The 27,707-nt window shown below is 33.6% G+C and overlaps 5 protein-coding genes across 5 annotated transcripts; 1 reads left to right on the top strand and 4 right to left on the bottom strand.

The window, feature by feature from the left end:
- Window positions 1-3,610: 3,610 nt before the first annotated feature.
- On the bottom strand, window positions 3,611-5,165 carry LOC131005998 (protein LEAD-SENSITIVE 1-like). Its single transcript, XM_057933150.1, has 2 exons — window positions 5,014-5,165; window positions 3,611-4,234 (listed from the first exon to the last, which is right to left on the bottom strand). The coding sequence occupies exons 1-2, from the start codon at window positions 5,099-5,101 to the stop codon at window positions 3,771-3,773; spliced, it is 552 nt and encodes a 183-aa protein (XP_057789133.1). The 5' UTR covers window positions 5,102-5,165; the 3' UTR covers window positions 3,611-3,770.
- Window positions 5,166-12,657: 7,492 nt separating this feature from the next.
- Window positions 12,658-13,983, bottom strand: LOC131012831 (protein LEAD-SENSITIVE 1-like). Its single transcript, XM_057940823.1, has 2 exons — window positions 13,914-13,983; window positions 12,658-13,082 (listed from the first exon to the last, which is right to left on the bottom strand). Exons 1-2 carry the CDS (start codon window positions 13,981-13,983, stop codon window positions 12,658-12,660), a joined length of 495 nt encoding a protein of 164 aa, XP_057796806.1.
- A 3,147-nt stretch (window positions 13,984-17,130) lies between these two features.
- Window positions 17,131-17,800, bottom strand: LOC131012821 (protein LEAD-SENSITIVE 1-like). Its single transcript, XM_057940816.1, has 2 exons — window positions 17,662-17,800; window positions 17,131-17,567 (listed from the first exon to the last, which is right to left on the bottom strand). The coding sequence occupies exons 1-2, from the start codon at window positions 17,753-17,755 to the stop codon at window positions 17,131-17,133; spliced, it is 531 nt and encodes a 176-aa protein (XP_057796799.1). The 5' UTR covers window positions 17,756-17,800.
- Window positions 17,801-20,944: 3,144 nt separating this feature from the next.
- On the bottom strand, window positions 20,945-24,880 carry LOC131012817 (uncharacterized). The gene is made up of 5 exons (XM_057940813.1): window positions 23,965-24,880; window positions 22,884-23,115; window positions 22,328-22,703; window positions 21,115-21,480; window positions 20,945-20,980 (listed from the first exon to the last, which is right to left on the bottom strand). The coding sequence occupies exons 1-5, from the start codon at window positions 24,878-24,880 to the stop codon at window positions 20,945-20,947; spliced, it is 1,926 nt and encodes a 641-aa protein (XP_057796796.1).
- Window positions 24,881-25,909: 1,029 nt separating this feature from the next.
- LOC131012808 (uncharacterized) lies at window positions 25,910-26,859 on the top strand. Its single transcript, XM_057940811.1, has 2 exons — window positions 25,910-26,740; window positions 26,848-26,859. Exons 1-2 carry the CDS (start codon window positions 25,910-25,912, stop codon window positions 26,857-26,859), a joined length of 843 nt encoding a protein of 280 aa, XP_057796794.1.
- The last annotated feature ends 848 nt before the right edge of the window (window positions 26,860-27,707 follow it).

The following is a 27,707-nucleotide window of genomic DNA, read 5'->3' as shown; positions in this document are numbered from 1 at the left end:
GGTTTGCTCTAAAGATTTTGGAATAATCTACTGGAAATTTCATTAGATGGAAAAGGATTTATTTAAGCAGGAAGAAGGCAATAGTGTAATTTTCCACGACAAATTAAAGATTCTCTCCTATGATTAATGAATTCTGGGTTACATCCTCGGCCATCATGTTGTTTCTACCTAGACCCTAAAGATGTAACTAGGTTGGGTTGAAAAATACTTCATTCGTCTACGAAATGAGTACCCATATTTCTTTTTTTCGTTCGTCTACGAAATGAGTACTCATTTCCCTTTTTGGTAAGTGTACCCCACATATTTCTTAAACCATTCGCACTACACTCCATACATTTCTGAAAAAAAAAAGACAGTTAATTTCATTTTAATTAAAAAGTTGGATGGATAACTGATTCGCAAAAGGGTTGCAAAATTAATTTCATTTGATCTTTCTGAAAAAAAAGACAGTTAATTTTATTTGAATTTTTTTCGTGGTCGACGACTGTTTCGTTTATTCTTTTCTTTTTTATTGTTTTGCTGTAAATTAATCAATTTCTTTTTTTGAGGAATTGTTTTTAATTTTTTAATGATGCAAAGTTTATGCATTTTCTTTCTTCTCTTTTTCTATCGTTTTTTTTGCAAATTTTTTGAGGCGGCGTTTTTTCTGCAAATTGATCAATGTTTTTGTTTTTAATTTTTTCAATGATAGTACAATTTTTTGTGTATTTTTCTTTCCGTATTTAAATTAACCCTAGCTGTGAAGTCCAACAAATTCGACGGGCCCAATTCAATCTTACAAGCTTTGAAATAAGCCTTCAAATAATACCTTTTTTACAAGCCCATTACCTCAAAGAAATACAAACCCATTCCTTTTTTATCTATATAGGCCCACAAGCAAGTCCAATTAATTTCCTCTTTTACCTTAATTACAAAAGTAAAATAGTAAGTGTGGTTATTTTTAAAACTTTTATATTATTGAATACTTTTTATTTTTACTATCTTAATTTGAACATTGTAAAATCCACTCTTTTTACATAAACACTATTACGCACCCCGTGCGATGTACGGGACATGAGATTTTTTATAATTTAAAAAATATTATTAAATCTATTATTAAAAAGTCTGCATTGGGGAGACTCATCCAACTTATCCATTATTAAAAAAGTGGATGAGTAAGCTAAGTAAACGCCCTATATCAATTGAGTAAGACTCGAGTAAACATAAAAATGACGCGTGCAAATGAGTAAGGCTCGGGCAAAACGACTCAAGTAAACACAATAAATGATTCTTGTATGTGTTTAAGGTGGAATAAATTTGATGATCTGCGTCTCATGTGGAAACAACATGAGTATAAATAAATACAGACCCTTGAGCTTCTTTATGTCTTCTTGCCTTCCCCATAATCAAATTTACGGTTGGATTTATTTTATTTAAATGAAAAGCAATGAGTTGATTGGAGATAGAGGTGGGAAACGACGTAGAACTTCGGGAAAGGAAAACTATTGTTGGATTATTTGCATCATTTACAATTTTCATCACATCCAAGCACAACTTAATTAATATACAATTTACATGTGTGCTTTTTTTTTTGTTAAAATATATTTCCTTCGCTTCCAAAAAATATTCCTAAAAGAGGATGACACGAATTTCAATAAAAGCGAACAAATGCATTGTCAATAGAGATAATATGTTATGAGTTACTATCTTTTTTTGACGGTGTTATGAGTTAGTATCTATGAATAAGTGAAATGATAATTTTTCTACACAATTTATCAAAAGCTAAGTCGAGACACTAACTAAAGCTTATCACGAGCCAACAAGTCTTGGACAATGTAGTAAATGCACAAATCAATACGGCTAGACCAAGTGGCGTGGAACACCACTTCATCTCTTTCTGTCATCAAGGTAGAGGTAAGAGATGCCGCAAAATCCTTAAAGCTTTGTGGATGTGTGTTATTTGGCTCATCTGGAAAAAAAGAAACGAAAGCAGATTCGAAGATAAATTTTGTGAAGTCAAAAACCTTGTTCTGGAAGCTAAAGTCAGATTATGGAGCTGGCTTTCTTCGTTTAAAATGTTGAAAGATGGGATTTGCCTCGACCTCTGGTGTTCTCCGGATTTCTCTCTGGCCCCCTGCTTATCTGTCTAGTTTCTGCTAGATTGTTTTCGGCACACACTATTCTGCCATCTTGGGGTTTGGATGAGATCATCTCTCCGTTTAACTTTGGTTCTCTTTTTTTTTCTTCATTTGGCTGTTTTTGGGGAGGTTGCTGGATACAGTCCGTGCTCCACCTTTTCTGTTTCTTGTTTCTCTTCTTTTTCTTGTGGCCTCTTGTGGTACCTCTGGTGCCATTTTGCTTTAATACAACTTCTCTTTTCCGATCAAAAAAAAAGTAAATGCACAAATCAATTTATTGTTCAAAATCGTAACTATGCTGAGAAATTGAACAAGGAATTTATGATCTGAATCAGAACTCCATAATTCTAGAAAAGAAAATACACAATCAAACAGAAAACTCACATAAGAGGATCATGATCAATTTTCAGTCATTGGAGGAATTCTTCGTGATATCAAGTTGGTTTTCCCTCATTTTGACCAAGTGAAGATCAGTTGGACTTGTCGTATTTCTAACTTTGTAGCCAATCAGTTAGCTAAATTTGCATTACGTAATTCAGTGTGCGTGTATTGTCAAGCGGTAAGGGATTAATACCTAAAGTCAAAGGTCTTGGGTTTGACTTTTGAGTCCTCTGTGATGCGTTGCTATTGCACACGAAAATTTGGTAAAAATAAGCTCAATCTATAGGTGAATTGTAAAATGAAATCTCGTCAGAGTAGCTGTAAGTCTTGCATTCACTAAATTGCCAAGAATTAAGGAGGGATGCAATCATGCAACAGTGATGTTGTTGCCAATTTCTTTCTAATGTCTTTTTTTTTGCAATAAATGTGACATTTTATCTCCACAAGCTTGTATTACTTGTGGGACCATTCTCACCTTTGATTAAAACTCAAATTCTACTAATTTTTTTTCCAAAAAATACACGAACTTTGAAAATAATTATAATTTTCTCCTTAATTTTCAATTAAACCAAAATATACATGAATTTATATTTTTGTTGCAATTTTCACGTAAATTTGATTTTCAACGAAATTAGAGCTTAATTGACACTTGAAATTAAGTCAAATATATTAATTTTTATATTCTTAGACATCCGAGCTTCTAAATACTCATTATCATAAGAAGTTAGACTAACATCATATGAATTTCCGACTGCCAACTCAGCTTTAATTTCGTTGAAAGTCAAACTCGGGTGAAAATTGCAACAAAATATAAATTCATGTATTTTTTGACTTAATTGAAAGTTCAGGTAAAAATTGCAACTTTTTCTAAAGTTCGTGTATTTTTTTGCCATACCACTTTTTTCCTTAACTTTTGTTTTTGGCTTAATCTAATTACATATCTTATTGATCACATTTATTTTCTTGCTAATCTCTTAAAAGGATGCTACAATTTCGAGTTCAACATTCTTGTGTGATTTACTATGTTAAAACTATTAAAATTTAAAATATGATTTTTTTAATGAATTAATTAACAATTAAATTTAAAAATTGCAAATTACGAGAGACTCGAATTCGAGAACTTTGACTTCAAACATTAACCACTCTACCACTAAACAACACACACATGATTAAAAAAAAAGAGTATATATTTTCGTTTTTGTACCAAAAACATTAAAATAATTAATTTGAAAATTATGTGACGGTGAACTCGAAGCTAAAGAAGTCTACGGACTACGGTACATGGCTTAGAGCATGTAAGGGAGCGTCGGCTGCGGAGCCTTGACCATAGATTCCAGAGTGTCGACCAATTTTACAAAAGGTTGCAAAATCTTCACAGTTATTACTCATCAAGCTATACTCCCCGAATCCATCTTGAAGCAGCTGCGCCGCCCTCGCCGTCACGACCTCCGCCGGCGCGGATTCGGCGGCGTTGTACGTCCCCTTAGGGTAGCCCCACTTGCTTACGCCGTACTCGTATCGGTACAGCCACCCTCCTTTAAGGAAGCAATCCAAACATGAAATTAGCACTCCATTTTTATGCTCTCTTTGATCCAATGCCTCGCAGACGGAGCACGGCGGCGTCGCGCTCGAGCTCGAGAGCCACGCTGAGGACGATGATGATGATGATGATGACGACGACGACGGTCGTTTCAAGCCGACGTAGTGCACCACTTTGTCGTCGCCGACGTAGATGCCTGCGATCAGGGATGGAGCTAGGATTTTGAAAATAATTTTGAACGGGCGAAATTCGAATTTTATATATAAAAGGTTAAAATAATACAAAATACAATCTAACTATAACAATGAAAAAAATGAAACATTTATAAAAAGAAAATTTATAGCCTAACTCTGCCATAAATATACACATTTGTACATCAGGGGTGGGCTACCGTGAGAGCACATCTTAAAATAAGAAATAAAAACAATTTTTAATGTATGAATTTTATGTAGAACACGTATGAATTCGTTGTATAAAGGTATGAATTGTGAAAAATAAATTTATACTATAAACTTATTTATAAAATTTATATATAATAATTAATAATAAATGGTAATTAATAACAACTGATTTTGATGTATATCTATCGATTGAAAATGGTGCAAAATACAATCTAAATATAATAATGAAAAAAATGAAACATTTATAAAAAGAAAATTTATAGCCTAACTCTCCCATAAATATACACATTTGTACATCATATTATTATTATATATGTTGTCAAGAAACTAAGCAAGACAAAGACGTAGTTGCATTCGTTTTGATTTATGACAAATTTGTTTTGCAAGCCAAGAATCAATGTATATTGTTTGTCATAATTTCTCCACTAAAAATCTAAAATCAAATTATTCACAATTAAAAAAGGAAATATAGATGCATCAACTCAAATAATGAACGACAGCTGAATTTTTTTATAATATTAAAAAAATGGGAAAAAAGAAACTTGATAAAAGAATTGGTAGGAAAGAGAGAAACCATGGTGTGAGTAAATTATTCTTCGTGTGTATATATGATCGCCTGCTTTCAACTCGCTTCTCTCCACTTTTGACATATAATTTCCCATCTCTCTCTCTCTCTCTCACACACACACACACACTTGAGAGTGTTTTGATAGTGATGAATGATATGTGTATAATTAGTCATTACATAGATTATATAGAAGATGAGCAGCCTACAAGATTACATTACTGCCCTTTTCAATTCCCTATGATCAAAACCATTCCATCATCAACAATTTCATTTTTATTTTAATTAATATGAAAATTTCCAACCACAATTTTCAAGTCAGCTGTCGATCATAAATGCCACGACCTAACAACGTACTGCATTATGCAGAGCAATTAATTTGATGAAATTCTAATTTTAAGCATTTGAGCAATTTCTCAATCTTTCTTTAAAAAAAAATAATAATCCTTAATTTAATTTATAGTACTCATCTGCTGCTACTTCTATAACTAGATTCATTATACCCAGGTTTTCAAATTCAAAAATAAAAAACTTGAAAAATTATTTGATCGGTTGAGATACCAACGGTTCCATTGGTTCGACCTTTCTTTTGAAACCAATTTATTCAAAATATTTTTCTTGCTAAAGTATAACTTAACAGTTTTTTTTTTTTATTTCAAATAAACTCCTTTCATTTTAAGCTGGGCCCAATTCAATATCATTTTAGTTAAGATCCCAAAACAAGCTTACAAAGGGTAATTTTAAACATAGCCCCAAATTTTCTCATCATAGCCCCCTTTTAAAAATAATACTGTAATAAAATTAATTATAATTTTACAATTATACCCTTATAGCCCCCATTTAAAATTTATGATAAATTAATAAAATTTAAAACATTAATCTCAAAGAAGAATTCGTATATCTCAAAACTTTTATAACCCCAATTGAAATAGTTTAAAATAACTTTTTATAGCCCCCAACTCAAAGAACATCGAAGAACATCAAGTGAAGAAGAACATTTACATAACATATTTTCAGTCCTAATCGAAACTTTGATTTCACCAGCAAGAATTAATTTCTTTCGCCGCCGCCGGTCCGGCCCCAGCCCCACCGGCCGACTACCGAAATATGCTTCTACCGGTGGAACAACGCCACACAGAAATTCATCGGGCGCCAGAGGTCCCAGAAAGAGATAGAAGACGAGCTTCGCCTCGGAAAATGATTCGATTCTCCCTTGACCATTTCTGTGTCAGTATAGTTACACAGAGACGCCGAAGGTGAATCCGGTGAATTGCGGGAGCCGTTGGTGTCCCTATTTGGGCCCGAAACGATGGCGAAGCCGTGTCTGGGGTGGAGGCCGCTGCCGCCCAGCAAGAAGAAGCTGCCGGAGTTCGATTCGCTTAAGCTGTCGCCGACTCATAAAATGGCGCGAAGCCGGTCCAGGCGCCCGGACCATATCTTCCCGGTTCTAGGCCCAAGCATGTGAGCTCCAGAGAGGAGATTCGTGGGGAGCCATTGACTAAGGAGGAAATTCAGGCGCTCAAAGAAAGCAAATATGGGTAAAGATTGTATTTTTAGTTGATTGTTGCTATGAGGCTTTGATAGTTGGTTTGTTTGGTTCTGTTTTATCTTTTTTGCTAGTGGTGTAGTTATAATCTGCCAATGTGGTAGTGAAAAATCCTGTCCGGGTTGAAAGTTTCTTTGGATATATGTCTTCAATACTTTTGCTAACCAAACAGATATAAGTACAGAGATGAGAAATTCTGAGCCACCTTCATGGTCTGTTAGGCTAATTGGACTGATTTTGGAAGATGGCAAGCATCCCATTGCAGAAGTGAACTAAGATTCTATCAAATTCTTGTCCGAAATTCTCAGAAAAATATACACTGTTTTCCCTTCAATCATGGCGGCCTATGCAGCCTTAGTTTCTCTTATGCATATCATCGATGATATCGAGCATCTTCCTTCCCCTCCAATTTCTCTCGACAATTAGCTAGTTCAATCTCTCACAGAAACTGTTATGTTCTTGCAGGAATTTTTTTAAGGTTATAAGTCCCCTGTTGCTGACGGAGATGAAGCTGATTCATTGGAGATGCGTATCGCAGATGTAGCTTAAGCTTTTCACAACATTGAACATACAACATATGATTAATTTAGCCCACTTTGGTGCCCTTATCTTATAAGTAGGCTCTTGTTTATCTATTAGTAGTGTCTTCAGCATCTATTTCAGTTGGTTTTTTGTGATATACTGGTGTAGCTGCTTCTTGAATAATAATATGATTGGAAATATATAGATTATAGACAATAAAAACAATGTGTTTTTAGGGAATCTAACTTGTATGATGAATCTCGACCCCTTAAGCAATCTTACTCACGTTTATGTGATTTGTTTTATGAAATCTTGCTTTTGATTGGATGGATATATATTTACCGAAAATGCAAGTGTTTGGACTAAAACATGGTAACAATTTGAATGATGAAATGCTTTTGGAAGAGCTGAGATGTTATAAAGAAGCAAAATCTAAAAATTTATAAAGAGTTTTGAAGACAGCAGAGCAGGAAGAATATACAAAATTCTGGTAAGCAGCAGCAGCAGACTAAGCTCATTTCTCTTTACTGCTTTTTTTCACACAAACTCAAAAGCTCAAGTGTAAAGTTTTCAAGAATAAACGTGTTGTCAAGGAGAGCATCCACAAGTCTAAGGCTGAGAAGGCTAGGGAGAAGACCTTGTCTGATCAGTTCGAGGCTAAGAGAGCTAAGAACAAACCTTGCATTACCATAAAACAAATAGTTGAACTTTTTTAGTGTCTTCAATATATAACATCCAAAAAAGCAAAAAATATTTAATCTGCCAATTGGCATCTTGCCCTTTGAAATACAGAAGAGACTCTATTATTACAACTTGTAGGTGAAGAATTTAGATACGAAGAACTTAGCCCTATAGACTTTATTTGGATACGAAGGATGTTTATAGTGAGAATAAAATTTCCAGAACTCCTCCATAAATTAAAAGTAAAGAAAACCATTAACAAGCACCATAAAAGTTAAGGAAAAAACTTCCCCTGCTATAACACAAATCACACACCATTTTTATATTTTTGATCTTATTAAGTAGAAAATCAAATCATGATCACGTCTCTGATGATATACTAAATTGATTGGGAAAAAAAAATTATACATACCTCCAATATATGACTTTTTTCGTGTTCATAACTCTCATTTAAATTATGCATCTTAAAAAGCAAAATATCGTCAAATCCCAAGATAAACTAAATGAAGATGACGTTGAACTTTGTTCTTCCTTATGCCTTCCTGCGTCTTCTTCTTTCTGTGTCTGCGTCTGTGCGTTTTTTTTTTTACTTAAAATTTTGAGTTGGGGGCTATGGTGATGGAATTATTAGGGTTATTTAAGAATCAGGATGAGGTTATACGTGATTTATCTGTTAAGAGATTGTACGCAGATTAATTTTTAAAAACTTATTAATTTATCATAAACTTTAAATGGGGGCTATAATTGTAAAATTATAATAATAATTATTATTATTATTATTATTAATAAGGGGCTATAGTGAGAAAATTGGGGGCTGTGTTTAAAATTACCCGCTTACAAAAATAAGTAGGCCCATTCCTTTTTAATAATATACGCCCACACCGAGCCCAATTAAATTCCTCTTCTCCTCTTAGGGTGTGATTTTTGTAATTGTAAATTTATCACTAAGAAAAAGAGGGATACAAAAAAAGTGTTAAATCCTTCATTTATTTTCTCTGATTTCTTCTACAAAAGAAAATTCACCATTTCATTCTTTATTTCCTTTATAAGGAGTTATACTATTATCAAACAGAAAAATAGAGGAATAATATTATTTTTTCTTGGAGTGAAAAAAAGAATGAAAAAGGGTGAAATTGTCTTTTATAGAAAAATAAGGGAAACAAAATTACAAATTTAAAGGGAGATTTTTTTTTATCTCACATTTTCTCATAATAAATTTACAATTAAAGATAACACACCGTTTATGGAAATTTCCATTTGGCATCATCTCCAACAACATAATGAAAATTTACTATTGTCACTCCTATTTATAATAACATAATCTACACAACTTCACTCACATTTAAAGTAGTATCCATTGATTCACAAATAATTTTATTTACAATTTATTAAAATCCGTGTTATTGGTAATGTGGTAAATTTTTGTGAACGAAGGGAATAGTTCTTGTGTGCATTGTTGTACAACAACTAAGTTATAGTATAAAATAAAGGGTTAATTTGTTTTAAATCCATAAACTTTACACAATTTTTGGTTTTTCCCAAAATAAATAAAAATGTGTTTTAAATACAAAAACTTTCACACATTTTGGAATTTCCCACAAAAGTTAATTCATATAAAATTAAATTTGTTTTAGAGTCGGATTTTGTTGTCGTGTAATATCTTAAAGGTTTAATGTAGTACAATTTATTTCACAATAATTAAAATACCCAAATTTCATAGTATATAACATCATATATATCTTTTACGTCAGCAAAATTCAGCATCACACCAGATTCAATTTTGTCTGAATTCTCTTTCATGGGAAATTCCAAAAATTATGAAAGTTCATGTATTTAGAACAAACTTTTATTTATTTTGAGAAAAACCAAAAACCGTGTAAAGATTATGTATTTAAAACAAATTAACCCTAAAATAAAAGACCCTAAGTCCACTGCCCACAACTATTGCCCAAATTTACACTTGCTATTCAAGAGATTTAACTCTCTCTCAAAAAAAAAAAAAAAAAAATTCAAGAGATTTAATTTACGTGTCATATCCATGACCATGAGTCGAGAGGGACACTCTGAAGCTTAATTAATTTGCAAATCATAAATGAAATCATTACGCACTTATAGTATATACAAAATAAAATTTTCTTAAGAACGGCAAAACAATCAATTTATTTCAACACATAAAATTCAACATTACATAATATTTGCAAAAATCATAAATTAGTACAATCAAAATATTTAGAAGTGGAACAATAAATGTTAGATTATGATCTTATGGTTAAAAAAGAGACTTCCTTCATCCCATTGATAATTATCTGGTACAAAGAAGAAAATTACATTCTCCCATAAAAAATTATGGACTCCACCACTTTCGATCATTTTTTCATTCTTTAACCATTCTTATTCTTGATAATCGTACCAAACAATAATATTAAGCCATTATAAATGAAACGAAAAGAGTATAAAAAATAAAACAAGAAAGAAAAATACGGTGATGAAGAATACCCGCTACGTACATCTGGCGGGATAGTCATCTTAATGCAAATTGTCAAGTAATTCTCATTTTTTTTTTTTTTTTTTTTGCAAATTGTGAAGTAAAAGATCACAAGGTTATGTATGTCTCATCCATTTTTGGCAATAAAATTCCATGTGCTCAGGCATTATGAAATAAAAGATCACAAGGTTATGTATGTCTCATCCATGTGCTCTTAACCATTTTTTGGCAATAACTCTCAGAAATCACACTTTAAACATTGCCAAAAGTATCGATCTAGTCGGACTAGCACGCGATGAAATTTAGGCTCACGGCATGGGTGACGTCAGGAACAAAGATAAATTAAATTAAGGTGCCTCTAACTGTAACAAAACTCATCTTTTAAAATAAGGGAAAAGTAGCGAATAGTTCCCTATCATACAACCCCCTAAAATAGGGGAAAAGTAGCGAATTGAAATCTTAATTGATTTTTTGCATAACTCGACCTGATTCGAAAATTCAAATTTCGAAAAAAAATGAAATTTGATTCGAACTATATTAGTTCGAAATTTTGAATCTATTTTTTTTTATTATTATTAAATTCGATCTGAATTCAAAATTTCACAAATACGAAATAAATTCAAAATATCTGAAAATTTGGAATATATATCAACCTTACTGATTAGTCGATTACAACAGCATAAAAGCTTTAGGAACAAATCATTCATCATAATCGACTAGCACAACTGCTAATCATACGCGTACGCTCAATACCCAAAAAACTATAATGAGAATTCTATTTTTCGTGAGACGTGATAATAATGAATAAACGATTATATAATGATGAATAAAGTAGTATATAATATTAAATAATTATATTTCAAAAAATTAGTAAATTTTTCACTACATCTAGGACACGAATTCAAGTAAAAAAAAATCTCCTCTTCAGATAAGTATTAGTCATATAATACATTAAATCAAACAATTATAAATCAATCTAAGTCTCCAAGATTTCACCATATAAGATGAATTTCATTGGAACCATTTCATATATGATACGATGAAAATATTCATAGAATAAATAAGGACAAAATTGAATAGTTACATCTAATTTGTATCTTCAAAGCAATACTCCTCCATCCCACGAATCTTGAATCGCTTCTTTTCGGCACGAGAAATAAGGAATTGAATAATAGTGTTTTAACTGTGTAGATAATAAATTAAGTAGAAAAGTGATTAGATAATTAGAAACCCTTATTTTTTTCCTAATTCTTACTATATATAGAAATGACTCAGGATTTGTGGGACGATCGAAAAAAGAAATTGACTCAAGATTCGTGGGACGGAGAGAGTATTAATTATATTTTCTTAATATATGTCATGAAAAAGTAAAGTGGAATTGAGGGAGTACTAATTTCAATTGATCCGAAAATTCGAAATATTGATAAAATTTTATTCAATCTAAATCGAAAATTCAAAAGAATTGAGCCTGATTTAAAATTTAGATTTGATTACTTCTAGTTCTAGACCGTTCAATTATACTTCCATTCTGGATGGCCCGAATATTCTCATGCTGTATATACCAACTCAGCAAGTCCCATGTTCGCGTCAGCTACTCGTACTATTTTCTGATCTTCACACCCCCACTTACTTTTTAATCACTCTCTGGTTCCCTTATCAACTTGATAAGGAAGAAGGAAGGCCCGCTTTATCAATTTATTTTTGAATATTGTGATAAATCTAGAATATATTTTAATTATTATATTAAAATAAAAAAAATAAAAAATATAAATATTTTTAATTTCTTATTCTCTCTAAATAGACACAAATATTAATATAGTTAGGCATAATAAGATTCTCTTCTTTTTTCTATATATAATGTCAATTTCCTAGGTATATAATTAATACTCCCTCGGTCGATCATTAGGCCTGTCCTTATTTTGCACAATTATTAAGGAGAGTTACATTAATGTAATAAGACTGTATAAATTAGAATGTAAGGTCATATATTATTTGTAGTGTAAAATCATTATTAAAAATAGAAACAAAGGCAATATCAATAGAACAACCCAAAAACAAAAACAGAACAAGATTAATGGGACAAATGGAGTATCAATATACACATAATGATTCTTAATTCATTTGTATTACAATAATTATATTATGATAAAAAAATATTATATACTCCTATGTCATGGTTGAACAGCTGTGGTTGGTTGGGAGGGAGCATTGGTGATATGGAAGAGAGAGAAAACGTAATGAAACGATGGAATGATGAGATGGACATTGATATAAATTATTGTTCCATTGTTATAACAAAGAGAGAAATTAATACACGATCCCATATTTATATAAAGCATTTGACGATCAGATTACTTGAGCTCATTGCATTGTTTTCTTCAGTTGTTGTGTTGCTGTGTTGTCCGTGCATGAGTGATGGTCATGCACGGCGTGAAGCCAAAGCCTGTGGGATAAGGGAGGCTTGACCATAGCGACGGGCCGTCCCATTAAGGTTGCAGCCCTGCCCAGTTTTGCAGAAGGTCGCAAAATCTTCACAGTTATTTTTCAACAAATCATAGTCACCGAATCCATTCTTTGCAAGCAGAGACTCAGCCCTCTCCATCACCACCTCCACCGGGCCGGATTCCGCGGTGTTGCAAGTCCCTCGGCGTCTCAGCCAGTACCTCCTCTCGCTAACGCCGTACTTGTAACGGCGCAGCAATCCGGATTTAAGGAAGCAATCGAGACAAGATGCGATCACTCCACTGTCGCGATCACTATACTCGAACAACTCACAAGCTGAGCAGCTTCTTGATGCTGATGCGCAGGTGAAGTGTACCACTCGGTCTTCGCCCATGAAGATACCTGGCAATTTTTCACAATTTTCATAAAACTAACGATAATATATTCTTTACATCTCGGGATGCGTTTGGTTCGAGTGATAAGACATGATCAGTTGCTTAATTTGATGCACTCTAATCATGCAATTGAATTTTATTTATCTCATCCACCAAAGCAGAGGCTCTCTCAGTGCCTACACTACTGACAGATAACGGGCGGGAAATGTATCGACGAAAACAATAGACAAGGACGAAAATAAATGTATGTATGTATACCATGGTGCGAGTAAACAAAGCCTCTTCTCCAACTGTAAATGTGATCGCCTGCTCTCAAGAACCGTCTCTCCACTCGATGTGATACAAACCCCATCTCCACACACACTCTAGCTTCTAGCTTGGGATTTTTAATTCGATATATATATATATAGAGAGAGAGAGAGAGAGAGAGTGGGGGACAACATTTTCACTGTCAGGTATATGACAAAAGGCCATGGCGGTATGCAACCCCGGCAGGCACTTTAAGAAAAACAAAAATCATCTCCTTGGGTGGTCTTAATGCTATCTTCATTCTCACCTTTAATTTTTTTTTTTGAACTCACATTCTCACCTTTAATTAAAACTCAACTATTACTATTTTTTTTGGCTTAATCTAATTAAATATCTTATTGATCACATTTAGAGTTCAAAATTCTTGTGTGATTTACTATGTTAAAACTATTAAAATTTAAATTATGATTTTTTAATGAATTAACAATTAAATTTAAAAATTGCACATTACAGGAGACTCGAATCCGAAGTATTGGAGAAAAGAATAATTTCGAAAAGAAATTGGTTTCAAAGTGGGGAAATGTCTTACCTACACCTTTGGCAATGCCCATCTCCAGCTGGCGCCAGCTCAGCTCCCATCTGACATTTGTGGACCCCATCTCCAGCTGGCGCGCGTCAAACACAAAAACGCACTTAACTTCTGGTTCAACCGTTCAAGTCTCATGATTAGGATTAGGACGAGTGTTTGGATTGTAGATTGAATTTTTGCATGATTCCACCTGATTCGAACTAATATTAGTTCGAACATTTGAATCTATTTTTTTTAATTATTAAATTCGATCTGAATTGAAAATTTCACAAATACGAAATAAATTTAAAGTATGTGAAAATTTCACAAATACAGAATAAAAGCTTTAGGAACAAATCATTCATTATAATCGACTAACACAACTGCTAATCATCCACGGTCAATACCAATAAAAGAAAAAAAAAACTTAAACTTATACACACACATATATATAATTATAGTTAGGTTCTGATTGTTACTATTTTTCATGAGATGTGATAATAATGAATAAACCAATATATAATGATGAATAAGGTAGTATACAATATTGAATAACAATATTTCAAAAATATGTGCACGTGTATTGGCGTAGAGGTAGGAGGTTAATGTTTAAAACCCGAGGTCTTGTGTTGAATCCTCTGTCGCGCGGTCTTTAAAATTACTTTATTTACTTATGTAATTCATAAAAAAATAAATAAATCAAAAAATTAGTAAAATTTTCGCTCAATCCAAGATTCGAACTAAAGTAGAAATTTCCCTCCTCCAGATAAATATTAGTCATATGATACATTAAATCAACGCTTATAAATCAATTTAAGTCTATGAGATTTCACCATGTAAGATGAATCACATTGGAACCATTTCCTATATGGTCAAAATATTCATAAAATAAATAAGGACAGAATTGAGTAATTACATTTAATTTGTATTTTTCAGGCAATATTAATTGTATTTTCTTAATATATGTGAAAAAGTAAAATGGACTGTGAAAGTGGGATGGAGGGACTAATTTTAATTGATCTGAAAATTCGAAATATTAATAAAATTCAATTGAGCCTGATTTAAAATTTAGATTTGATTACTTCTAGTTGTAGACCGGTCAATTATACTTCCATTCCGGATGTCTTGAATATTCTCATGCGTTATATACCAACTCAGCAACTCCCATGTTCGCGTCAGCTATTCGTACTAACGTCACCACTTACTGTTTAGTCACTCTGGATTCCGTATCAAGGAAGGCCGACCGCGACGTCTATTTATACCACTTTATCAATTTATTTTTGGATATTATGATGAATCTTTGAATATATTTTAATTGTTATATTAAAATGGAGTACAAAATATAAACAGTTTTTAATTTCTTATACTCTATAAATAGACACCAATATTAATATTAATATAGTTACGCACAATAAGATTCTCTTTTTTTTTTTCTATGTATAAGAGCACCTTCAGCGCGCGAGGCGAAGGAGGCGTCGATCCGCGTCGCTGGACAGGCTGCCGCATTGGAGACCTCGGCTGGGTCGAAGCCGGGGCGAAGCTTAGCACCGGTGCTTGGGGGGAGATTGGGGTAATCGTGCGTTCCACGCGCGATTAAAAAAAAAAAATGTTGTGACTGTGAGATGGGGGAGAAATAGAGAAGCAAGTTGCAGAGGATGGGGGAGAAATAAGAAAAAAAGCGGCTGGGTGGGGACGAAGGAAGAAAAAAAGCGGTGGGTGGGGTGGGGTGGGGTGGGTAGGGTTTAATTTTTTTTTTTCTAATTTTAATTTGGATTTTAATTTTTATTTAAATATTTGTTCTGTTTTTAAATCCTAGTAATTTTTTAATTTTTTTCATTTTCACTTAATTTTTAATTATTGCAATATTTTTAATTTTAAAATCTTATATTTTATTTTAACTAATATAATACTCCCTCCATCCCTGAAATGACTTCCTCTTTGGGGACGGCACGAGTTTTAATGAAAAGTTGTAAAGTGTATTGATAGTGAAGAAAAAATGATACTAATTATTATTGGAAGTTGTGAAAAGTGTTATAATTAGTATTGGGAGTGGTGAAAAGTGAAAAGTGAGAATAAATAAAATATTATTAGTGGTGGGGTAGGTGTCCAAAAATGAAAAGAAAGAAAGATGAAGTTATTTAGGGGACGTCCAAAATGGAAAAAAAAGAAGTTATTTTAGGGACGGAGAGTATTGAATTTTTAATTTTAATAAAATATTTAATTTTAAAATAGAAGTGTAGAAATATGATTAAAGTGTAGAAATGTGAATTTTGTGGAAATGGAAATTTAAGACTCACTCTAAGATCAAAGTTAATTTTAATAAAATATGAATTTTAAAAATAAAAGTGTAGAAATGTGAATTTTGTGGAAATGGGGATCTAAGCACCTACCTAAGACACAATGCATTGGAGATGGGTGTGTCTTAGGTGTGGACCACTTCTAAGACACCCCTCTAAGACACTTGCATTGGAGGTGCTCTAAGATGTCAATTTCCTATGTACTCCCTCCGTCCCGGTCAAAGTGGTGCACTTCTTTTGGGCACGAGATTTAAGGAGAATAAGATTGTAGTGTAAAAGTGTGTGGGGCCACATTGTTTGTAGTGTAAAATTATTACCAAAAAAGGAAATGCACCACTTTCGGTGGGACAGCCCAAAAAGGAATACGCACCACTTTCGGTGGGACGAAGGGAGTATATAATATCAATATACACATAATGATTCTTATTTCATTTGTATTAAAATAATTATATTATGATTTAAAAATTCATAGTAAGTTAGTAACCATAAGAATACAAACACATGAATGCTAATCAATTTTATTGTAAAAAGACCATTATTCCCTTTTAATTAAATCTTCATTATTTAATCAATTTTCAGATTTGTATCATATTTAAAAATAATAATTTAAAAACTGTAAATATCGTATTTTAGACACTATTTACGGAACAAATATTGAACACACAACAAGCATTCATTTGTGCACTCAAATGCATCCATACTACGTCAGAAAGAAAATCATGGGTGTGCGTGTGTTGGTCAAACAGTAAGAGGTTAATCTCTAAGGCCAAAGGTCTTGAGTTTGAGTCTCCCATGTGGCGCGACCATTTAATTTCCTTATTTAATATTGTAAATTTATCAAAAATAAAATAAAATCATGTGCATAATAAGAAGGCATAAAATCCCACTTATACCAGTAATTCATAAAACAAAGAGTAATTCACGTGTATCATCCTAAAGGTTTAGGGTTTAGGGTTGCGCCGGGATGAAGCCAAAGCTGGTGGGATAAGGGAGGCTTGACCGTAGCGACGGGCCGTCCCATTACGGTTGCAGCCTTGCCCAGTTTTGCAGAAGGTCGCAAAATCTTCACAGTTATTTTTCAACAAATTATATTCCCCAAATCCATTCTTTGCCAGCAGAGACTCAGCCCTCTCCATCACCACCTCCACCGGGCCGGATTCCGCGGTGTTGCAAGTCCCGGGGCGTTTCATCCAGTACCTCCTCTTGCTAACGCCGTACTTGTAACGGCGCAGCGATCCCGATTTAAGGAAGCAATCGAGACAAGATGCGATCACTCCGCTGTCCCGATCGCTATACTCGAACATCTCACAAGCTGCGCAGCTTCTTGATGCTGATGCGCAGGTGAAGTGTACCACTTGGTCTTCACCCATGTAGATACCTCACAATTTTCATAAACTAAACTCATTGGAATAATTTGTCAAGTATTCATCAAGAACGAAATTATGATAAATGTTGGGAGAATTATACTATACCATGGTGCGAGTAAACAAAGCCTGTTCTCCAACTGTAAATGTGATCGCCTGCTCTCAAGAACCGTCTCTCCACTCGATGTGATACAAACCCCATCTCTAGCTCACACTCGATGTGATCGCCTGCTCTCTCTCTCTATACATATATAGAGAGAGGGAGAGAGAGAGAGTATATAGAGAGAGAGTAGGGGACTGTCAGGTATACGACAAAAGGCCATGCAAGTATGCAACCCGACTAAGAAAAACAAAAAATCGTTTCTTAGGGTGGTCTTAACGGTATATATCTTCTTTCTTTCTCTTTGTTAGAAATGGATATTGGGCTCATTCCTCCCTTAAAAGGCCTTTTAAGGGAGAAATTGGCCCAATATCCATTTCTAACATGGTATCAGAGCCAACCCAATCCAATTATGGGTCCCCCAATATCTTTGTCAACAGATGGCGTTTGGGATAATCCACGCTGCGCGTGCGGGGTGTATTGAAGTATCTCACATTGGATTGGAGATAGTGGCATGAGCCACTTTATATGGTGAGGAAACCCTCTCCCTTATAAGGGCTTTTAAGGGAGGAATGAGCTCAATATCCATTTCTAACATGGTATCAGAACCAATCCAATCCAATGATGGGCCCTCCCAATATCGTTGTCAACAGATGGCGTTTGGGATAGTCCACGCTGCGCGTGCGGGGGGTGTATTAAAGTGTCCCACATTGGATTGGAGATGGTGGCATGAGCCACTTTATATGGTGAGGCAACCCTCTCCCTTATAAGGCCTTTTAAGGGAGGAATGGGCCCAATATCCATTTCTAACACTCTTAATAAGGGTTAAAAGGCCGCGAATTTTGCAAAGCTAGCATCTTTTGGAGAATCCAACTTATTCCACAATACGTGAAATTTAGAGAAAGGGAGGGCACAAATGGAGTTTCCTATTTGGAGAGTGCAATACACACACAAATGGAGTTCTTTTTCTTTCTAATTCTATTTCATTTTTCGCAAATTCTCCTGTGCGACGGTCGCACAGGAGTGCGACGGGTTGACCCGGCCCAAACCCGCCCTCCTGACCCGGAACCCGCCCAAACCCGGAACCCGCCCAAACTCCTAATTATTACATTTGTGCATAACAATTGTTACTTTTCATAAACATAATATATACATTTGTTCATATAAATGTATATTGATATGTATAATGTTTTATATTGAATGAAGGTAAATATTTATATTAATATAAGTATACATTTGTGCGACCAAATGTATATCTTATGCTTAGGGTTTAGTTTTCACCTATTAGGGTTTAGTTTTCACCTATTAGGGTTTAGTGTTCACGCTTAGGGTTTAGTTTACAGGGTTTAGGGTTTAGTTTATAGAATTTAGGGTTTAGAAAATATAATACTGTATATTAAATGAAGGAAAATACCTATATTTATATAAGTATACATTTGTGCGAACAAATGTATATATCATGCTTATTAAAAGTAACAATTGTTATACACAAATGTAATAATTAGGAGTTTGGGCGGGTTCCGGGTTTGGGCGGGTTCCGGGTCAGGAGGGCGGGTTTGGGCCGGGTCAACCCGTCGCACTCCTGTGCGACCGTCGCACAGGAGACCATTTTGGCGTCATAAGCTAAAAGTTGCTTTTATTGGAGTCCCTGCTTGCAAATAATTTCCCATGCTTCGAAGACGACGACGATGACGACGACGAAGACGACAAATGGAGTCCCTGCTTGCAAATAATTTCCTAGATACGCTACTGCCAAGAAGATACTCTTCCTTGCACAAAAAAAGGTAAAAGGGGAAGTATTGCGCATATATAAGAATGTAGAAACACAAAAAAAAAAAAAAAAAAAAAAAAAAAAAAAAAAGAGGAAAAGGAGGAGAATCACTATGAGAATCTCCAACATACTCGATTGTTATAGGACTTTATGGCCACGAATAACTAATTAATTATTTATCTCCAATATACTCGATTGTTATGGCTAGGAATAACTAATAATTAAAATAACTTATATTTATAATTCATACAAATTAAAGTAATTGACGAATATTATTATATGAGTTTGAAAGACTATACATTAGTATTAAAACCACTTTTTAATAAAGTTTAGGACGAGTATAATATACACTTTAAACAGATTTTTGTGATTGAATCATAGCCTTATTAGAAACAGACTAGTCGGTAACCCGTCGAAAATCGACGGGAATAAATGAAAATATATAAATATTTGTAATTATTTAATACATTTTTTATTTGATGATTTTTTTAACTAAAATAAAGCATTAAATAAGTTTGTTTTAGAGTAAAAGATGTTAACTAAATATATTTTTAGTCAAACAATTCTCTGAACTCAGAAACTAATTTTAGACACTTCCACCAATCGAATTTGATTATGATGATTTTAGATTTTTTCGATTCTTAAAAATAAACTTCTGTCTCCTCCTCCAAAAAAAACAAAAAAAGAAGAAGCAAATACCAAAGTCTGAAGCCGAAACATGATACAGTAAAAGACGAAATATATCCATCCTCATGCTATTATGTATAAAAGAAAAACCTAAGAAACCCTTGAAAGTACAAAAGAAACAGACTAAGGGCCGAGCCTCATTAAAACCCTTTTACGGAAAACCCGGTAGGAAAAACCGTAGAAGGAAAAAAGAGTACTCGTCTAAAACGAAAACAAAAAGGAAATGAAAGAAGAGCGGGAAGGTCAGTTTCAAGAACTCCGGCCTAACCATCGTCCCCAAACCGACCCGGCTCAACCATCCTTATATAACATATTTTATCTATGAACATGAAAAAATATGATGTGATTTATTGTACCTTTCTTCCCTCCAATCACAAGCAGCACGCAGATATCAAATCAACCTAGCAAAATATAAGAAAAAAAATATTTTAAATAATATCGTTAATGACTTAAAATTTGTAAAGTTTGAATAAAATATTAAATTTGCAATTACCTCATAATCTATCGAAAATTTCATCATACACAACATTAGTTGTTGTGTCTTGCGTATGACCACTCTCATCACATACTAAAATCTTTAAACCTCTTTTTCTAGTGACTCTTGAGATTGCCACGTAGAGTTGTCCATGACTAAAAACTGGTTTCGGTATGTATAATCCTACATTTGAAAGAGATTGTCCCTGGCTTTTATTTATTGTCATAGCAAAACAAACACTCACAGGAAATTGCCTTCTCTGAAACCGTATTGGAAATTTAGCGAAATCTGATGGACTCATAATCATTCTAGCTATTGGAAACTTCTTGCCGAATTTTTTCCTGAAATGAGTTTGCCTTCAATTACGCGTTCCCCAAGTTGAGTTACTATCAGTCTGGTGCCATTGCAAAGCTCATTAGATGGATCAATATTTCTGAGAAGCATTATTATGCATCCTTCTTTCAATTTAATTTCATGACTCGGTAATCCTGAACATTTGATTGTATTGAGATATTCAACCGAGAATACCTGTTCATCAAGGTCCACTTGTCCATCTTCTTTGCAAATACTGTCTGAACTTAGGTAAACCCTTTCCTTGGTAGACATCAGAGACATGACGTAATCATTGATCGTATCAACCATCTCATTGGTGGGGGCCAAGATAGCTCTATTCTTAAACATTTCTGGATCAATTGCATTATTCATGACGTCATTATATGTGTTTTCCACTATAGCTGCAATAGGAGTTGTTGCATCGCGTATAAGGATATCTTCTGATAATGCCACAACAGATTCTCCATCACCAAGACTATGTCCGGCTGTACCATCACCTATTTTAAGTATCCACTCTGCAAATTCTTTGGTTTCTTCTGCATCCGAACCAGAAGCATTTGCCTGAAAAAGTGGAATATTCTTTTATGGTGGCATATGTATTGAGACACACTGGTACAAACAAAAGACTCCACTTTCCGAGTCATTCAAAATAATTAAAAAAAACGACTAATCTCGATCTACAGATGCCAATTATTATAATATTACAACACTTATTGATCTTTAATTCCGCTATTGCTAAGATGTTGATTCATATGATGATTTATTTAGTTGAGAGATGAGGATGGGCTTAACTCTCACCTTTAACCTTTGCAAAAGAAATAAGGATCATTGAATTATAATATTCGTGAAATGTATATTTATATGTATTATACATTACACTTAGTAATTATCACTAAATTAAACAAAAATATATCTATTGTTTTTATCAGCCTTATTGCTTTCCCTATACGTTGTATTATAGTCTTTTCATGAAAATATCATAACTATACATAATTACATTTAAATGTTCACAAAATCAATCAAGATAAGCCATTTAACCTTACTGTGTCGTTTTGTAAAGTATGTAATCCATAGAAAAATGATCTATTACTACATTAGTTTTAATTAGCCTAATATAATTGACAAATGCCATCATATTCTATCAAGGTATTTGGATTTAGATTAAATTAATAAGTTTTTGTTATTATCGCTGAACTTAATTTACTATAGTCGCCTTTATATAACATCTACTAAGGAATGAGGACTAATTCAAACAATGCAAGATAAAATTATTAAGATAAATACATATATACAAATAATTAGTAATTTTTATATTTTAATATTTTTTATTTGAATTAAATTAATATTATTAAATTATGATGGTAATATAATTTTTTAAAAATATATATTTAGATTAAGATTAAAATACATGTAATCTCATGTTCTTAGTTAACTTGAGAACTTGACACAAATTCCAAAGTTGAGATGAACTTATAGAGGCATGCACGATGTCATGCCGACTTCCCTTAGGGATAACTGGAAGTATCTGTCGAAAGTCGCCTCCTAAAACAACCACCAAACCTCCAAAAGGTTTTCCAGATCTATCGGAAGATCTCATAATATCCCTTAAGCTTCTATCAAGCGCTTCAAAACAGTATCTATGTGTCATTGGTGCCTCATCCCAAATAATAAGCTTTGTTTTCTCAAGTAGTCCAGCTAAATCGTTATCTGGGTTTATCTTGTTGCATGTGGAGTTTTCGTGGCAGTCCAATGGTATACCGAATCTTGAGTGTGCAGTCCTGCCCCTAGGCAACAGTAACGATGCTATACCACTCGAAGCTACTGGTAGTACTATATCGCCCCTCCCACGTATGGCCGAGCATAAGGTGTTCCAAATATATGTCTTTCATGTACCACCATATCCATATAGAAAGAAAAATCCTCCCTCGCCTTTATCAACCGCTGTCATTATTGTTTCATAAAACATTCTTTGCTCATCTGTTAAAGAGGGATATAGCTTAGCGTGCTCTTCTTTCATTTCTTCTATGTTGTAAGACATCTCTTCCAATATCAGTAGATTTTCTGAATTAGATATGACAGTTTCGTTTGGTAACGGCATGCCAGGAAAATTGACTAAACTGGTGGAATTAGCTATAAGCAACTTCTCAATTTCAACCAATGCTAGATTTTTTAATTGGTCATCTGTCAACTGCAAATCTATTTAATAAAAGTCATTAGAAGAATATAATATATAAATCAAAACTATAAACCATAGATCATAGATACATTGGCGCCACTTTGATTTCAAGTAAATATATGGGTCAAACTATTACAATTTGACTCTTTTTTTATGTGAAAATTGTCACTATTATGTACAAAATTTTATAGTGCGTGAGGGTTGAGTTTGAACCAATTCGACCGACACATATTGTGGTGAAGCGCAAACAATATTTGTGATGCCCAAATTAATTAGAGTGTGAAAATTAAAAGTACTAAGTAATTATTTAGCTTAATAAAAAAGGGTCCAGCATGCACGATTGATTATTATTTTGTTTTTATTTTAATGAGTTATATATGGTAGTCCACATAAAATTAGAAAAGTAAATATATTTTCAAACCTAATTAACCAAATGCGTAAAGACTTTGAACTTTGGGAGTCAAAACCGAAGCATCAATCATATGATTATTTCTCTAACAAAATAGTAAAATTAATCGTATATCTTCTCGGACTAATCACTCGCAAATCAAGCAGATTAAAATCTCAAATAAAATTTAGTGAGTTTGTGACAGGAAAATGGAAGAAAGAATAAGAAAGCACTGTTGGTTTCACAATCATTTAGTTATTCTATTTATTTTCTGTATTGGTTTAATCGGTATCACATATGATTTTGACTTCTTGTATGAAATATATATATATACAAGTACGTAATATATATATATATATATATATATATATATATATATATATTACGTACTTGTGTATTAAGTTTTTTCATTAGTATAATTGATTAATTTTCTTTGAAATTAATGCATAATATTATTCATATATTTTATAATTTAAAATACCTGGCTTTGGAAGAGTCTTCCGCTTTGTGTGCAAGATGTCATCTGATAGGTTTTGCCAAGTTTGATTCCAGACTTCTTCAGGCCTTGACATACTATTCGAAATTAGTAATGTCGTGAAGTGGCATCTTAGATATTGCCCTGTTCCCCAAGAACTGGCTTCAATAATTCCTTCAATATACTCTTTGTCATCGTCTAGCAATCCCATTGCGTAGCATGCTTCCTTGTAACTGTCTTTCATGTCGCCATTCACCATTTTAAAATCATTGTAACATGTTGCACCTCTGACATGATTCAATAGCATCCTAAGATGATACATTTTCCTATTTGAGGGAGGAACATGAAAGATGCGTCCTATGCCAAAACCTCTGTCCCGCTTTGTCCATATCTTATCTTTTTTATTCCAAACGTAGTGTTGTGGAAACTCAGTATACAACCATTTTCGAGCTTCAACGTTTTCCTTATTTATAGCCATCCATTGTAGGAATTGAGATTCTTTAAGCGTACACTTGACTAACACATTATCAATGTAGTCTCCTTCTTTGAACACACATGCATACTCTCCTTCCAAATGAAAAGATAAACGTTCTACGTGGGGAGTCCGATAATGAATTGGGAACTCAAAAATCCTCCACATAGCCTCACATGCAGAAATATATCTACAATCAATGTACTCGGTGATTTCATCATTAGCTGTTGTAGTTATTCTTGCACCCATCCTATCACTGGCTTTATTGATGTATTTGAAGAGATACTTGACAGATTGCCCTTGATTGCAAAACTCAACATTGATGTGGGCACGATACTTCATAATTAGAAACGGATTGTATGGAACTACATATCTGTTATCAAGAAGAACTCCATTTTTTTCCACACATGCATACTCTCCTTCCATCTTGTGCAGCAGCTCGAGATTCATTATTTTAGATATGTATGATTGGGATATAATTAATGTATAAGAAATTAGCTATAGAAATTTGTTGATGATAGGTTTGAGATTAGATATATAGAAATTTATTGATTAAAAATTTAGAAAAAATAAGAATCAATGAGAATAGAGGAAAATTAGATATAAGAAATTAGCTATAGAAATTTGTTGATGATAGGTTTGAGATTAGATATATAGAAATTTATTGATTAAAAATTTAGAAAAAATAAGAATCAATGAGAATAGAGGAAAATAATCTTCTTTATAAAATTATTCTACTTCCATTCTTATTTATATTCGTTTATTTTCTTGCCACCAAATCAAATTAATGGTTATAAAAAATAATTAATTAAATGATTATAGGTAAGTGACTTAATTAAAAATGGACCGTTTTTTAATCCGGAATGGAAAATTTTAACAATCCGACTTTTATTTCTTAAATCTCATTATAACGGGAAGGAAAACAGATAAGGTAAATTAGCTATAGAAATTTGGTGATGATAGGTTTGAGATTAGATATATAAAAATTTATTGATTAAAAATTTAGAAAAATTAAGAATCAATGAGAATAGAGGAAAATTAGAATAGAGTGATTCTATTACGCCACGTAGGATAGAGCTTATATTACTTTTATATATATATAGATAAGATTAAATATTTTATTACTAGTGTCCTAAAATACAAACCTTAAATAGCAGATTAAGAGACTAATTAGAAAGAATGATTCCTCACGAGTCACGACAGATGACTTAATTAATATGCTTTCTCACTAATGTCATGTTAGAAACACACAACTACTTAGTGGGATAAAGAATCATAAAATTTTTCATTCATGTGGAAGAAAATTTATTCACTCTAAAATATATAAAAATTTTCCTTCACTTTAAGTAAATAAAGTGAAATTAAAAAAACGACATTATGTTTTTTCTCTCCACGTTGAGAGCCATAGTTTTTTCTCCTTGTTGAGAACCTTCGTTTGTGCCCCTGATTTCCCTTTATCTATTCTCTTTCTCTTTATCTATGGAGGAGCGAATGGCCGGACTACACCTATCATCGGAAGAAGACGAGCTCCTGCTCGATGATGCTATTGCCGGCGGTTCCACGGTCGAAGTTGAGTTATGTCTGGTGGGAAGATTTCTCACGGATCAACCGATAAATTTCAACCTCATGCGAAGCCGATTAGTGAGCATTTGGCGCCCTGGGAAAGGCGTTTTCATGAAAGACATAGGCAACGGCAGATACATATTCCAATTCTTTCATGATCTTGATCTGAAGTGTGTGTACGATAGCGGGCCATGGTCCTATGGTAATTTCCCACTCATCCTACATAAACTCAGTAGAGGTGATTTACCGTCTTCTGTACCTCTCGATAATCTCCCGTTTTGGGTACAAATCCACGATCTACCTGCGGGATGCCTGACGGAAGGAGTCGGTCGAGCGCTTGGAAACTTCATTGGCACTTTTCAGGAATATGACAGCACAAACTCTTCCGGTGTTTGGCGCCAGTATATGCGCGTTAGGGTTGGCATCAATGTCACTGAACCCCTTAAACGCTTCAAGAAAATTAAGAACAAAGATGGATCTTCTTTTCAGGTTAATTTCAAGTACGAGCGCCTCAATATTTTTTGCTTCCTCTGTGGAAGACTCGGTCACTCTGAAAGTTTCTGCGAACTTCGGTTCAATCTCGACGTCAATGAGGTTGGGCGGGAATGGGGCACCTGGCTAAAGGCGGCTGACCGGCGCAGCAACTCTCTGGCCGGAGACAAGTGGATCAGAACTGAAGACAGCAGCTCTAACCCTAGTTGGGAGGCGGCGGAAACTAGGGTTGTGGAGAAGCCGTTACATCATGAGGCAAAACGGAAAGAGCAAGAAATCAGGAAGCAATCTCTTTCCATAATTGACACCCGAAATTCCAGCGAGCAAATTGTAACACCCTGCTTTTTCCTAGTTAAATTTAGAGTAATTTTTGAACTTAGATATTAAGTTGATTCACGCCGGATAAAAGAAAATGAATTTATTTTAATTCCAACAAAAATGATTTTTAAAAGTTTTGAAAATTTGAGTTATTTAATTTCATTGAGTTATTTAAATTCATATGCATTTCATATAGTTTTATTTACATGAGCCATTTATTTACCGAACCTTGAAAGATTTTTACAGTCCCGATAATTCAACCCTGACAAATTTTAATTGTCCAATCAATGATTCAACTCACTCACACTCAATGTCTTTCACTAGCCACTTTTGACTACACTCACCTACTCCCTCCCACTACACCCACTACTCCCACTACTCCCACCTTTTTAAAAACAATCACACCTCTACACGTTAATACCTCCACACCACATCAGTCTGCTACCACTCATTTATATCAGCTAAGGGAAGCTTTCTCTTTTACTCTGTTTCAAACAAATCACCACAATTTATTCTCACAAGAAAAACGCAGATGGAGGGCCTTATTCACCAAATTCCCTCTTTCAAGAACAGAACTTGAACTTACAAAGTTTTTGTTGCTGCATACTTTCACACCACAAGAAGCTTGGTTTTAAAGGACTCTCCCTCAACAAATCATTATCACAAGGTTTTCTCCACACTGAATAGATCCTAGACCTTGCCTTAAATATTTATTTTCGCAACAATTGTTGTAGAACTCAAGGCCTTTCCCCAAAATTTCAACTTCACCGAGCATCAGATAGAAATGCATACATATACATATATTTAGTGCATCTTTTCGATCATAAACATATTTTACTAAAGTGAAATCTCTTAATGTTTAATGTATACATCTGTGTATATATACACATATATGAAGCATGTT

The sequence above is a fragment of the Salvia miltiorrhiza genome, chromosome 1, assembly GCF_028751815.1.
Source record: "Salvia miltiorrhiza cultivar Shanhuang (shh) chromosome 1, IMPLAD_Smil_shh, whole genome shotgun sequence".
NCBI classification, from domain to species: Eukaryota; Viridiplantae; Streptophyta; class Magnoliopsida; order Lamiales; family Lamiaceae; genus Salvia; species Salvia miltiorrhiza.
Note: the sequence above shows the minus strand (reverse complement) of the source record. Positions and strands in the feature narration are given on the sequence as shown.

What these genes read in the sequence shown, in the direction of transcription:
- LOC131005998 (XM_057933150.1), bottom strand. Translation starts at nt 5,101, where the DNA reads ATGGGAAATTATATGTCAAAAGTGGAGAGAAGCGAGTTGAAAGCAGGC. An exon ending in AATAATTTACTCACACCATG is followed by an intron (nt 4,235 to 5,013) that starts GTTTCTCTCTTT and finishes CCCTGATCGCAG; the next exon opens with GCATCTACGTCGGCGACGAC.
- LOC131012831 (XM_057940823.1), bottom strand. Translation starts at nt 13,983, where the DNA reads ATGGGGTCCACAAATGTCAGATGGGAGCTGAGCTGGCGCCAGCTGGAG. An exon ending in GGGCATTGCCAAAGGTGTAG is followed by an intron (nt 13,083 to 13,913) that starts GTAAGACATTTC and finishes AAAAATTGCCAG; the next exon opens with GTATCTTCATGGGCGAAGAC.
- LOC131012821 (XM_057940816.1), bottom strand. Translation starts at nt 17,755, where the DNA reads ATGGGGTTTGTATCACATCGAGTGGAGAGACGGTTCTTGAGAGCAGGC. An exon ending in CTTTGTTTACTCGCACCATG is followed by an intron (nt 17,568 to 17,661) that starts GTATAGTATAAT and finishes GAAAATTGTGAG; the next exon opens with GTATCTACATGGGTGAAGAC.
- LOC131012817 (XM_057940813.1), bottom strand. Translation starts at nt 24,880, where the DNA reads ATGAATCTCGAGCTGCTGCACAAGATGGAAGGAGAGTATGCATGTGTG. An exon ending in TTAACAGATGAGCAAAGAAT is followed by an intron (nt 22,704 to 22,883) that starts GTTTTATGAAAC and finishes ACTGTTGCCTAG; the next exon opens with GGGCAGGACTGCACACTCAA. An exon ending in CTAAGAACATGAGATTACAT is followed by an intron (nt 21,481 to 22,327) that starts GTATTTTAATCT and finishes CCACTTTTTCAG; the next exon opens with GCAAATGCTTCTGGTTCGGA.
- LOC131012808 (XM_057940811.1), top strand. Translation starts at nt 25,910, where the DNA reads ATGGAGGAGCGAATGGCCGGACTACACCTATCATCGGAAGAAGACGAG.